Source organism: Rattus norvegicus, chromosome 1, assembly GCF_036323735.1.
Source record: "Rattus norvegicus strain BN/NHsdMcwi chromosome 1, GRCr8, whole genome shotgun sequence".
NCBI classification, from domain to species: Eukaryota; Metazoa; Chordata; class Mammalia; order Rodentia; family Muridae; genus Rattus; species Rattus norvegicus.
In genome coordinates, this window is record NC_086019.1 from 250,793,091 (window position 1) to 250,805,900 (window position 12,810).

Genomic DNA, 12,810 nt, shown 5'->3' on the forward strand with positions numbered 1-12,810 from the left:
GATGACGGACAGGACCCTCCTTTTCCTAATGAGAAGACAGAAAGGCACCAATAAAACTAATAAAGAGCTAAAGGCTTGCTGGAGACACTCAGGGCCTCAGACAGCATTTGCGGCCCTGATCTGGAGCCTTCTGCTGCATTTCCGCGTTTCTGCCCCTAGCACACTCACTAGCTGTGAAGGGAAAGTAACAGCAGACCTTCAGTCACAGACCTGGGTCTTGACCGTGTTCCTTTCTCAGCTTGTGACCTTTCCTTGCCGTGTGTCCCAGAGCAGGGCAAGTCTTGGGGTGGAGCCTGAGCCCCTTGCAATCACAATGGATCAATCACGATGTGCACAATACCACCTGTCCAGTACCAGCCTCAGGAGGATGCTGGAGACTAAGTAACTGTCCCATCCGCACTATATTACACCAGTAGCAAACTGGGGCCTAACCCACACCTAGCACCTGTACTCAGCCAGAATGCGGAATAAACACGTGAAAGGTAGTGTCATGGCTGAGGGAGCTGGCACCTGATGACTAGGCAGTTAGCCCCAGAGTCCTGACTGTGGAGTAGGACTGGGGACTGTGTGCTATCTGTAGTGGGCAAGTTTACCTGCTCACACTGCTGTAACAGAGACCACAGGCGGGAGGGTTCCTTAAACATTAGAAATTTGTCTCACAATTCAAGAGACTGGAAAGTCCAAGATCAAAGGGTCAGCTGTTTAGTCCTGGTGGTGCTTCTTGCTGTTTTGCTGGTTTGCGTGGTAGGCACGCAGGACTGGGCAGGGTCTCTGGGGCTTTTCCTTGTAAGGAAGCTGGTTCTATCAGATTGGGCCCTTGTCATTTACTTGTGTAATCTTATTCCTTCCAAATATGCCTCAACATGGGAATTTTGGGGGGCAGGGTGGGACAGCATTCAGTGTGTGACATCGGGTCCCCAGACCACACTGATCTCCCTGCCTTTCCCACAGGAACTCTTTGTGAATGCTATGACGAGCTGGGCAATCGCTATCAACTGCCCATCTATTGCCTGTCACCGCCTGTGAACCTGCTGCTGGAGCACACAGAGGAGGAGAGCCTGGAGCCTCCTGAGCCCACCCCTAGTGTGCGCCGTGAATTCCCACTGAAAGTGCGCCTCTCCACAGGCAAGGACGTGAGGCTCAGTGCCAGCCTGCCTGACACAGTGGGGCAGCTCAAGAGGCAGCTGCACAGCCAGGAGGGCATTGAGCCATCCTGGCAGAGATGGTTCTTCTCTGGGAAGCTGCTCACAGACCGCACAAGGCTCCAGGAGACCAAGATTCAAAAAGACTTTGTCATCCAGGTCATCATTAACCAGCCCCCACCACCCCAGGACTGAAGGCATCTGACTCCTGGGGAAAGAGGCCATGGAGGTCCCCTGCAGGCTGTGGGGCCCAGGCCTGTTGCTGCCTTCCAGTGCTGCTGTCTTCAGGGTCGCCTCCCGCCACCCTGCCGTATGGCTCTCAGTGAGCTGGGAAGGGACTGGCCTTCCAGGGCACTGGATCAACCAGTGCTCAGCACCCAGGGAGCAGTGCTGCCTGCCACACACAGGCCTTGCCAACCTTGTCGGAGAAAAGGCACGTGGCACTCTCCGCCACAGGTTGGAACCATGGGGGCCGTCCTGCAGACCTGGAACCCAGATCTGTCATCTGGTGCCACCACTGTGCTCACTCCAGTTTTCTGCTCAGGGTCGGAAGCAATTGCTGTCTCCCCCTTTATCCCTCACCATAACTCTGCCCTGGGCACAGTACCAGTCCCCTGGATGGGGAGGGAGCCCAGTGTGCCCCAGGGCTTGAGGAGCTTGAGGTGGGCCTCTCTGTCTCTTCCTGCACCCAGCACAATCTGCAGAGATGAGGCAGGTGGCCAGATAGGCTTTATGGCAGAGGTTTGCACAGGGCTATCTCCAACTGTAACCCAGGCAGGGTGGGTCGGAAGCCTGGCCATGGCCCCAGCTGGGCCCTGTGTACACACACATCTGCATTTTATCAATAAAGCCTTTGCTCCTCTTTTGCCTAGCACATGACTTCACATTTCACAGCATGGTGGAGCCCGGAGCTTCTGCTGGTTTGGCTACAGACAGGCACAGCAGAGCATCCAACCTGATGCTCCTCCTGTGGGCCCTGATCTCATCCAACCTCGATGTGTTCCTGCGGGTTCTGGAAAGCCACTTCTCCTCCAAATGCACTTTGCTCTTTATAGAGACGGCCTCTGCTGCTGCCTCCTGCAGCAGTTGCTGGGAGAGTTAAGTGTGTGGGGCACTGGGGTGGGGGTGGGGGGCAGATATGAAAGAGTGAAGGAGCATCCACAGAAGGCAGCATAAGCTCTGTGGCAGCCACCCCACACAGCCCTTGTGGGATCCTGGAGATGCAGTGTCCATGCTGTGTCAGAGCATGGGATGACAAGAGGCAGAGGCAGACGGGGCTGATCCCTCGTGTTTCTTCTGCGGAACTGTGCACCTCACCAGAGGGGTCTCTGCAGGCGCGTCGCTTGCAGGTGAAGCGCACAGCATTTGTAGGCCACTGGCAGGTTAAACCTAGGTCACGACAACCCAGGGCTCCAGGCTTGCAAGTCCCGGGTGAAGAGCTCAAGTACAGGTCTGCCTTTGCTCTGTGTATTCTGTGGTCATCTCTGCCCAAGGCAGTCTGGCATTGCCTAGCTCTGAACTCTGACTTCCTAGACTCTTAAAACACTAAGTTCTGCTGAGAACCCTAGGAAGATGAAACAAACAGATAGGGTCCTTCAGGCTAACGGACATACCAGACAGTGTAGCCATGTTTCCCTAGGGTGTGCTGTAGGACCCAATAGCTGCCACCAGGGGGCAGCAGCTGCTCCAGCTCTTGCTTGGAGAAGGTCTGAAATGCCCACAGGTCTGTTGGGGCTCATATTTGGTTTTTCAGGCTCCCCTGGCTGGAACAAGCTAGACAGCATTTCTTGGCATCCAGCAGGTGGCACTGCCATCCAGTCCAATGGCAGCATGTTTTTTGGGCATCCCATTCGCCCTGGCTAAGACTTAGCCAGTTCCCAGTACTGAGGACACACTGGACAGGCCTCTTTCCTGCAGCTGTCCTTTGGGGCTGTGTGCCTTCTGGCTCTGGTAGGCCAGAGGTTAGGGGAGGGGCAAGTTCCCTGGCCTGGGCAGTGGCTTCCCATACTCCCTGGGGCTGTCCGAGGTGAAGGTGATAGGTGGGGGAGGCAGGTGGAGAGTTGAGCTCGTAAGCCATGACAAATGGGGAAATGAGTCTGTGAGCTAATGACAAAGGCGCCCAGTGGGCGGGGTGGGTGTGCAGACCTATAAAGACCCCATGCTCTGTGGCTTGCAGAAACAGTCATGGAAGGCACCATGGAGGGTCCCGAGGCTGTGCAGAGAGCCACAGAGCTCATCGAGCAGCGGCTTGCCGAGGAGGAAGAGACTGAGGTGGGAGCCAAGTGAAAAGTGCTGGGGAGGGAGAGCTCTGGGTTAAGGGTCCGGTCCAGACAATATGCTATTTCCCTGGGCCCAACCAGGCCCATTTCCACACCGGGATGTTCCTAACATGGTGTGGATGGTGAGAGATGGGGCTTCAACCCCTCAAAACAGGCACTTGGAGGGGGTAGGCCTTCCAGAGACCCTGCCCACCACTCACCTGGGCTTGAAGAGACAGACTGGACTATACAGGGAAGACATGAGTATTCTCTGGGAAAGCCAGCAAGGTAAGATCCATACACACACACATACACACACAGATTGTCCCCTGGATGCCAGGGCTGGTTGCTGCAGGAGAACAAACTGACAAGCGTCAGGAAGGGAGATGGGTAGGGCAGCTGGGACTTAGCCAGGACCGTGGGCAGAGGCCTAATGCACACACGGGTGCATTTTCTCCTGGATAAGTTAAGAAGTGTGGCTGGACTACTAACTTGTCCCGCTCTACGTCTTATTCAATGAGCCAGGTGTGGTGGTACCCACCCATAATCTCAGAGGTGGGCTACATGGTAACATGCCCCTCCCCCCCAAAAAACCAAAAAAAAAAAAAAAAAAAACCCAAAACCAAAAGAGTCCAATGCATGGGGCAAAAGTGGGCACTAATTTTAACCAACACTTTTTATTTGCACTGTCAACTAAGTAGAAGGCAGGAGGCAGAAATGGGCAAAGGGAAAATGGGCAGTAGTGCTGAGACGGGTGGGTGAGTCCTGGTCCTCTGGGACTACTCTGGCCTTCAGGATGAAGAAGTGGGTTCGGGACGTGGGGAGAGATTTGAAGCCAAAGAATAACAGGAGCTGAGCTAAGTAAAGGTAGTCATGGAAATGTGTGACAGCGAGGGCTGGGGCTAGAAAGGAAGGCCGAGGACAAGCCAGAGAAAGCCAGGTAAGAGGTGCAGGCTCCATGGGCAGTGAGAGCCACTGACTGTTAGCGGGGAGGGAGGAAGGGCTGTGCCGCTGTCTGACCTGTTTTACAGCCAGTTGATGTGGATGAAAGGAATGTATTGGAGGGGAGGGGGGCACCTATCGGAACTCGGCTTAGAGGCCTTCATCATTTAAGAGAAGAGATGAGCTCAGATTTATCAAGGGGAGTGTGGACAGCAGCAGGGCATCCCTGGATCTCCAGGCATCTCACTCCTCCCTCCCCCGAGAGCATGTGCACATAGCTGTTGCTGCTGGACAGGAGTGTCAGCTGCTGTGTCATTTCTGGAGCATTGCCACAAAGACACTGGAACCTTCTACAAGGGGTCATGGTCTTCTTCCATTCATTCACCTAACAAATATAGCCACAGGGCTGCAGGGACACAGGCGCCCACAGCGGCAGCCTTCTCACCCAGCTCCTCTCTCCCTGCCAGCGTCTGGGAGATCCCAGCACTTTACAAGCCTCCTCTCTAATCTGAAGTGTGGTCTGTGGAATCAGGTGGGAGTTTTGTTTTGACTCACAGACCTGCATTCAATTTCATAAACATTCGAGGAGTGCAAACTCTGCCAGCCCACAAACAAATCTGAAAGGAGTCTGAGTAAGAAATGGGCGGCACTAGAGTTTAATTCCTCCTCATATTGGAAGGAGTAGAAGGCCCAGAGGCCACCTTGGACCTGCTGCTCACCAGGTAAGGTCTTTAAGAACTACCAGATGGGCAGAGATGTTGAATCTGCATGGTCATTACCGGTTCACTTGTTCATCATTTGTTCAAGTGTTAGATGAACAGCCACTCCATGCCAGGCCCTGTCACAGTAAAAGCTGGGAACAGCAGGTGGTTAAGCCCAAAGTCTAGCCTCTAGGTGCTCTCTCATTAATCCAGCCAGGGTCCCTCAAGCAGCAGTCGTTATAGTCCAAGGCCATTTCTTTTTCTTCTGGAGGAAGATGTCTGAGAGCAGCAAGGGAGACTCCAAATCATACCCTACAAACCTGGCAGGTTGTGTACTCATAAGCCTGTCAAGAAAGGCAGCCAAGGGGACCATCAAAATGAACGCTGGAAGAGAGGAGCGGAGCTCAGTTGATAGAGCATCCGACTGTCCTGTGAAGGCCTGAGTTCTAGCTCAGCACTACAAAAAAATAAAAGTAAATGGGAAACGTTGGAACGAAAACCTAGAACCTTCCCTGGGAGAGGCTAACACTAGGGCTCTGTGGGAATGGGCAAGGTGCCTGGGCCACATGGGGGGCAAATTTTCCCCAGCTGCCCTCCTGCCTGGTTATCCTCAACCTGGGCACATATGTCTACCCAAGCTGCTTGGGAAATGCTGGGGAAGGGGTGCCAGGACTTCACTAAGAGTAGAGAAGCAATCTGAGAAAACCAGAGCTTCAAATGCAGAGAGGGGAGGCTCATCATACCATGATCATATGACCACAGGACTACACGACCACATGACCATGAATGATCACATGACCATGACCACATGACTATGAAAGCAGGAAGCTGCTGTCCTACCCAAGCTCTAGATTTGACAAGGCTGAACATTTCTGAGAAAATGCAGTGTCTACCATAGAACTGTCAAGCTTTTATATTGCCAAAAAGGGCTGTTGTGTATGGGGGGGGGCAGGGACGATGGAGCTGGGGGCTGTAGCTCAGTGGTAGAGTCCTTGCCTAGCATCTGCAAGACCTAGGTTCAATGCCAGTGGCCTGGGGGACACTGAGACCAAAATTACCATCTCTGATCACAATTATCTCATCAAAACGATTTTTCCCCCCAATTAGACCCCTGTATCCTTGGGTTCTACTTCTATGGGCTCAACCAACCACAGATAAAAACTTTCTTACATTTTAATTTTATTTTAAATTTATGTGTGTGAATATTTTTGCTTGCACGTTTGTCTTGCGTCATATGCGTTTCTGGTATCTAAGGAGGCCAGAAGAAGGAGTCGGATCCCCTAGGAATCAAACCCTATTCCTCTGGAAGAGCAGCCAATGCTCTGAACTCCTGAGCCATATAACCCTATGGAAATTTTTGTTCGGTATTTTTTTTGTTGTTGTTGTTTTTTTTTTTTTTTTTTTTTGGTTCTTTTTTTCGGAGCTGGGGACCAAACCCAGGGCCTTGCGCTTCCTAGGCAAGTGCTCTACCACTGAGCTAAATCCCCAACCCCGGAACTTTTTAAATTTTGTATTTGTAAGGAACGTAAGCAGACTCTCCCTCTTGTCTTTATCCCCTAAACAATAAAAACACACTGTATTAGTCACTATATTTAAGAGTGAGGTTAAAAATATACAGGACTGTGTGTATAGGCATCTTAGGGCTTTACTGCTGTGAACAGACACTATGACCAAGGCAACATTACATTGGGGCTGGCTTACAGATTCAGAGGTTCCATCCATTATCATCAAGGCGGGAGCACGGGCAGCATCCAGGCAGGCAGTACAGGCAGAGCTGAGAGTTCTACATCTTCATCTGAAGGCTGCTAGAAGACTGGCTTCCAGGGAGCAAGGACAAGGGTTTCAAGTCCACACATACAGTGGCACACCTACTCCAACAAGGCCACACTTACTCCTACAAGGCCACACCTACTCCAACAAGGCCACACTTACTCCTACAAGGCCACACCTACTCCTACAAGGCCACACTTACTCCAGCAAGGTCACATCTCCTAATAGTGTCGCTCCTTGGCCAAGCATATATAAACCATGACAGTAGTTCATAAAGAAGTATGACATTTTATAAAGGAGCTTATGTATGCTTATGTATGTGGTGCTGTTTTTGTTGTTGTTGTTGTTGTTATTGTTGTTGTTATTGTTGTTGTTTATCCCATGACAGGGTCTTACTGTATGGCTCCAGCTGGCCTAGAACTCACTATGTGGATCAGATTGGCCCTCCAGAGCAGTAATCATCCAGTTTCAATCTCAAGCAGTGAGATTGTAGGTCTGACCTACCACACCTGGACACAAAACAAAACAAACCATCCCCTTAATCTTAAGTAGCTTTCAATGGCTTTCCAGAAACTTCGAAGAGCCACTCCTGGGAAGACGTCCATGGACATGCTAGTGCTAGAGGACGAGAAGCGCCTCGGGGTGCAGAGTCCTGCTTTACAAAAGGTTAAGGTAAGTGTAGAGGAACTAGAGTCTGTGCTCAGGTGACGGGCCAGCGAGACCCTCCACCCGCGCCATCCTGCTGCCAGTTCAGCTCTTGTATCATCCCATATCATCCCCTGTCACCCCCACACTCTGCCCCAGCGTGGAGGTGATGAGCCATCTCCACACAGGGCCAAGAGCGCGTGCGCAAGACATCCCTGGACTTGCGACGTGAGATCATTGACGTGGGCGGGATCCAGAACCTCATAGAACTGAGGAAAAAACGCAAGCAGAAAAAGCGAGATGCCCTTGCCGCAGCGCAGGAACCACCTCCGGAGCCGGAGGAGATCGTAAGGCTCCCGGTTTGGACAGATGTGGGCAGAGGGAGCCTGGAAGGCCCAAAAGCACCCCACTAATCTTTACTGGTGGATGTTCTACCTTCAGACTGGCCCAGTAGATGAGGAGACATTCCTGAAAGCTGCGGTGGAGGGGAAAATCAAAGTCATTGACAAGTACCTGGCAGACGGAGGTTCGGCAGACACCTGTGATGAGGTGACGTCCCCGCCACTGCACCCAGTGCCCTTTCAGGACCAACACCATAACCGAGTTGGATCTTGAATCAGCTCCACTTGTGGGCTGGTTTGAGAGCACTCACAGATGTTCTTAGGGTGACTTAGGTAGCCCCGTAGTGGGCTTTCTTCCTCACTCCACAATTTCCCCAAATCCTTTTCAGACCTTTCCCCAGCTCAGGTCACCTCCGTAACAAATGTCACATGTTTCTGCGTGGGAGATGAAGGGAAAGAATTATTAAGACAACTCAGGAGATTTGGACCAAAATCCCATGTCTCCCTAGGATCCCTAGCTGTGGGACCTATGGCTGAGCTGTTGCCTCTCCATGACCCGGGTCCGACTAGTGTGAACATGGCCTACTGCCCTCTCAGTATGGACCATGAGTGCCTCGATACGTGTTGAATGGATAGAAATACTGTAAATACTGTGCTGAGATAGGATACCTTCTCTTTCTCATGGTACAATTATATTTATTTATTTTGAGACTGGGTCTCACAGTGCAGCCCTGGCTATCCTGGAACTCACCCTGTAGACCAGGCTGTCCTGGAACCCACAGAGATCCACCTGTCTGTGCCTCTGTGTTCTGGGATTAAAGCCACGCACCACCAATGCCTGGCTTACAATTACTTATTAATATTATTAGTATTATTTGCAGCTCCAGGGCACCGCGTGTACTAACCAAGCGTGTTACTGCTAAATTGTACCCAGCCCCTATTTTTGTTAGTCTACTGCGGAAATATATAACATGAAATATGTAATTTTAACCATGTCGATTCAGAGTGGCATTGATTATATTACAATGTTGTGCAACAATGGCCACCATCTGTTTTCTTTAAGTTTCCTGTCACCCATTGCACTTTTTTCCTCCGTAATTACCTCTTGGCACTTGTAAGACGCCCTTGCTCTCACCCCTATCATGAGAACAAGCCTGACAGTGGCCACCCACCCTTGGGCCTGCTCTGCAGTATGATACACATCACATACACAGTATGATACACTTCTGGCCTGTTCTTTTGTCTCCAGAGTCTTAATTTTTTTCCTCCTCCCATTTAAGAGAAAAATATAAGAAAAAAGCAAGAGGAGGATCATGATAGTCTGCCCATGACCATATGATTAGCACCTGGAAAGACTTGCATTGTGGCGTAAGGGTTCCCTGAATCCAAAGCAGAAAGTGCCCTTCAGAGAGCAAAGTTTGTTCCTTCCTTGAGTCTGTACTTCTGTGTGACCTGTGCATCCAAGCCATACCTTAGCACTAGGGGATGTAGACTTCCCCCTGCCATTGTTCCCTTATACTCAGGAATCAGCTGGGGGTAGCTTGGCATAGAGGTTTCAATAAAATCATGTCACACAGCTGTGAATCGTCACCAAACATCATAGCTTGTGAGGGCAGAATAGCCATGACCGGCGGGGGTGGGGGGGGCAGCTTTGTCTACTGTACAAAGGCTGCACAGGAGGAGTGAAGAAGCTGGAGTCTCAGGGCAGGGCTCCAAGGCCAGTCTGGATAAGAGTCGGCCGAACACAGCACACATGGGCACCCCGTTTTGACAAGGCCTAGGCCTCGGTTTGCTGGGGTGTGGGACTCAGGCCTGACAGTCTCTTTGTGGGCAGTTCCGTCGGACAGCACTGCATCGGGCCTCCCTGGAGGGACACATGGAGATACTGGAGAAACTTCTGGAGAATGGGGCCACCGTGGACTTCCAGGATCGGGTGAGAGGGCAGATATTGGGTGGGAGGTGGGAGGTGGATCTAGTCTGTAGGGTTCTATTTCCTGTCAAATCTGTGTCAATGGGCTGACAGTGGGCTGCCGGGGGGGGGGGGGGGCGGGGACAGGCCCTGTCTCTGTGTGTTCTGTGACATCCGGTGAGCCCCATCAGTCTCTGGGGCTCTCACTTGGACTAGTTGGGCCTTGGACGGTGTGTCCTACTCCCTATGCCTTTCTTTGGTTTGTCCCGCAGCCTTCTTGGCCTTCATCCTTTCCATAGAGAACGTTTCCCCCTTCGGTTCTCCCATTAAATCCCATCTATGCCTTCTAGCTGGACTGCACAGCCATGCACTGGGCCTGCCGTGGAGGCCACCTGGAGGTGGTGAAACTCTTGCAAAGTCGGGGGGCCAACACCGACGTGAGAGACAAGGTGAAGCAGTGCTTCAGTACCCATTGGGGTGCATAGGGAGGATGGGGGCAGCCAGTGGTAACCAAGCTCAAGTGATGGGCAGGTAGTGGGCTAGCCTGGTTTCTAGAATGGCTGCAGAGAAGCTTCAGGCCCTCCAGGGAGCTTGGGAGTAGCAAATGCTGAGAGGAGACGAAGACAGTACACTCTTGGAGATGTGGTCCACGGAGAAGATGCGGGGTTTCGACATCCATGGCATCTGCCTTCCTTCATCATCCCCCCCACCTGCCCATCAATTTATTCATTTACTTATTAATCTGTTATCTTCTATTTATCCATTTCTTTACACGAAAACTTGCACAAGTACCTTGGCCTCTGAGGCACCTTTTGTTAGCTGTAAAACTTGTGGAGTTCTTATGTAGAGTAGAAGGAAAATGATTGTACATGAATTACTTTTTTTAAAAAAATATTTTATTTATTCATTGTATGTACATGAGTACACTGTCGCTGTCTTCAGACACACCAGAAGAGGACATCCGATCCCATTACAGATGGCTGTGAGCCACCATGTGGTTGCTGGGAATTGAACTCAGGACCTCAGGAAGAGCAGTCAGTGCTCTTAACCTCTGAGCCAGCTCTCCAGCCCATGAATTACTTTTTAACATAAGAAGCTTTTGCCCCTGGGGTTGGGGATTTAGCTCAGTGGTAGAGCGCTTGCCTAGGAAGCGCAAGGCCCTGGGTTCGGTCCCCAGCTCCTAAAAAAAGAACAAAAAAAAAAAAAAAAAAAAAAAAAAAAGAAGAAGAAGAAGCTTTTGCCCCATCTACCACAGTCATTTCTCAATGAATGGCATCTAATATAATTATTTGAAGAATCCGGAGCTTGGTGGTGGTGGCATGCACCTTTAATCCCAGCACCCGGGAGGCAGAAGCTGGAGGATCTCTAAGTTCAAGGCCAGCCTGGTCTATACTGTGAGACTTTGTCTCATTAAAATAAAATTACTAAAAAAAAATAAATGGGCTGGGGGTGATGTGTGACTTCTTAGTAGGGGCTGCATAGCGAGACCCTGGCTTTTTACAAAGGTAAAGGAGTGGACAGTAATAGCTCACTGCCGGGCAAGATGGGAACTGCAGTAGGCTAGCCAGCGGAAGTGGCACTTAGAGCTGTACAGTTGGGCAGCTGGGAAGGACAGTGCATGCTGAGCCATTCTCTCCCGTCTGAGGCTCAGGCCTTGGTGCTCAGACTTGGGAAGTAGGATTAAGCTGGAGATAAGATATCCTCCACCCCAGGATACCATAGTCCAGGCCCATGTGCCAACAGACCTGTTTCTTCCCCACACAGCTACTGAGCACTCCCCTGCATGTGGCCGTCCGTACTGGACACGTGGAGATTGTGGAACATTTTCTCTCCCTGGGCTTGGATATCAATGCCAAAGACAGAGTGAGTCCTTGTGTGCTCCCCTGCTCAGCCACACGGGTGTGAGGGCAGCTCACGGGCCGCCAAGGGCGAGTAGTTCTTCTTTACAGGACCCTAGGGTGGCCGCTTCTAAGCAAGGCCTCTAGCCCACCTCCTATCACCCTGCCCACCCAATAACCTCAAGGGTTACCCTGTGTGCCACACTGATTCTAGGAAGGGGACAGTGCCCTGCATGATGCCGTGAGACTCAACCGCTACAAAATCATCAAACTGCTGCTCTTGCATGGGGCAGACATGATGGCTAAGAATATGGTGAGTCTGTTTCTCTGGCTTGGTGGTAGGGTGAGCCTTCGCATGGTGGACAGTCTGCAGAGGACAGGGGGCGGCCACAAAGGACATGGGGCACACATATCATTGGCTCTTGGCCATGCCACCCTAATTACCTGCCTTCCTAGGTCTCTCTTCATGTGTCAAAGTCCAGAGCCTAAGGTTGGGGAAACAATAGGAGAGGTGGGGAGAGGACTTTCCCAGGGTCCTCAGATAGGGGGCAAAGGGGATCCCAGCATTCAGGCCCAGTCAATGGAGGGCCAGTGGGAAGGGAATCAAATTACTTGGTTGGTGTGGCCTTCTGACACCTCATGTTGGTTCTTGGTGGGTCTCAGATTTTCTGTGAATAGATGTCCTCTGGCCCAAGCCAGAACAATCACAGGAGAGGAGCATGGAACATTCTGAAAGCCTAAGGGAATATTGAGGGAAACAGGAGCATACGGAGAGGGTGTGGATGGACAATTCATAAGGAAGGGATGTTCCTGTGCACTGTCCCAGCATCCTAGGACCTCTGTCTGCTAGATACTAGTAGCACCCATAACGTCTAGTTGTGAATGCAAGATGACTTTGCCTCCAGTTGAGAACCACTGATGTAGCTGAAGGCAGTTCCGGGTGGGTCTGCTTCTATTTTCTCTAGGCGGGGAAGACCCCTACCGACCTGGTCCAGCTGTGGCAAGCAGACACCCGGCATGCCCTGGAGCACCCTGAACCAGAATCAGAGCAGAACGGATTGGAGAGGCCTGGGAGTGGCCGGGAGACACCCCAGCCTGTACCAGCCCAGTAAATATCTACCCGGAGCTGGGCACCCGACCCGGAGCACCAGACCCCTACTATGAGCTGCCTGAAGCCAAGCTAGCAGGAACATCCCCAGATTCAACAACACAATAAAGTGCTGGCTTTGCTATTTGTGGTGTTTGTGTCCATTCGTGCTCCAAG

The 12,810-nt window shown here is 51.5% G+C and overlaps 2 protein-coding genes across 4 annotated transcripts in view; both read left to right on the top strand.

Annotated features, from left to right (window-relative positions):
* Ubtd1 (ubiquitin domain containing 1) overlaps nucleotides 1–2,013 on the top strand; it is a 51,221-nt gene extending 49,208 nt beyond the window's left edge. For 2 of the 3 annotated variants that reach the window (XM_008760420.4, XM_008760421.4), the window contains exon 4: nucleotides 952–2,013. In XM_008760420.4, coding sequence (XP_008758642.1) covers nucleotides 952–1,337 — 386 coding nt within the window. In that variant the 3' untranslated portion in view covers nucleotides 1,338–2,013. The remainder of the gene's footprint in view (nucleotides 1–951) is intronic. The other variant, NM_001013153.1, reaches the window with a different exon arrangement.
* A 1,315-nt stretch (nucleotides 2,014–3,328) lies between these two features.
* Ankrd2 (ankyrin repeat domain 2) lies at nucleotides 3,329–12,777 on the top strand. The gene is made up of 9 exons (NM_001107589.1): nucleotides 3,329–3,413; nucleotides 7,384–7,485; nucleotides 7,647–7,805; nucleotides 7,900–8,007; nucleotides 9,634–9,732; nucleotides 10,059–10,157; nucleotides 11,473–11,571; nucleotides 11,761–11,859; nucleotides 12,512–12,777. Exons 1-9 carry the CDS (start codon nucleotides 3,339–3,341, stop codon nucleotides 12,656–12,658), a joined length of 987 nt encoding a protein of 328 aa, NP_001101059.1. The 5' UTR covers nucleotides 3,329–3,338; the 3' UTR covers nucleotides 12,659–12,777.
* The last annotated feature ends 33 nt before the right edge of the window (nucleotides 12,778–12,810 follow it).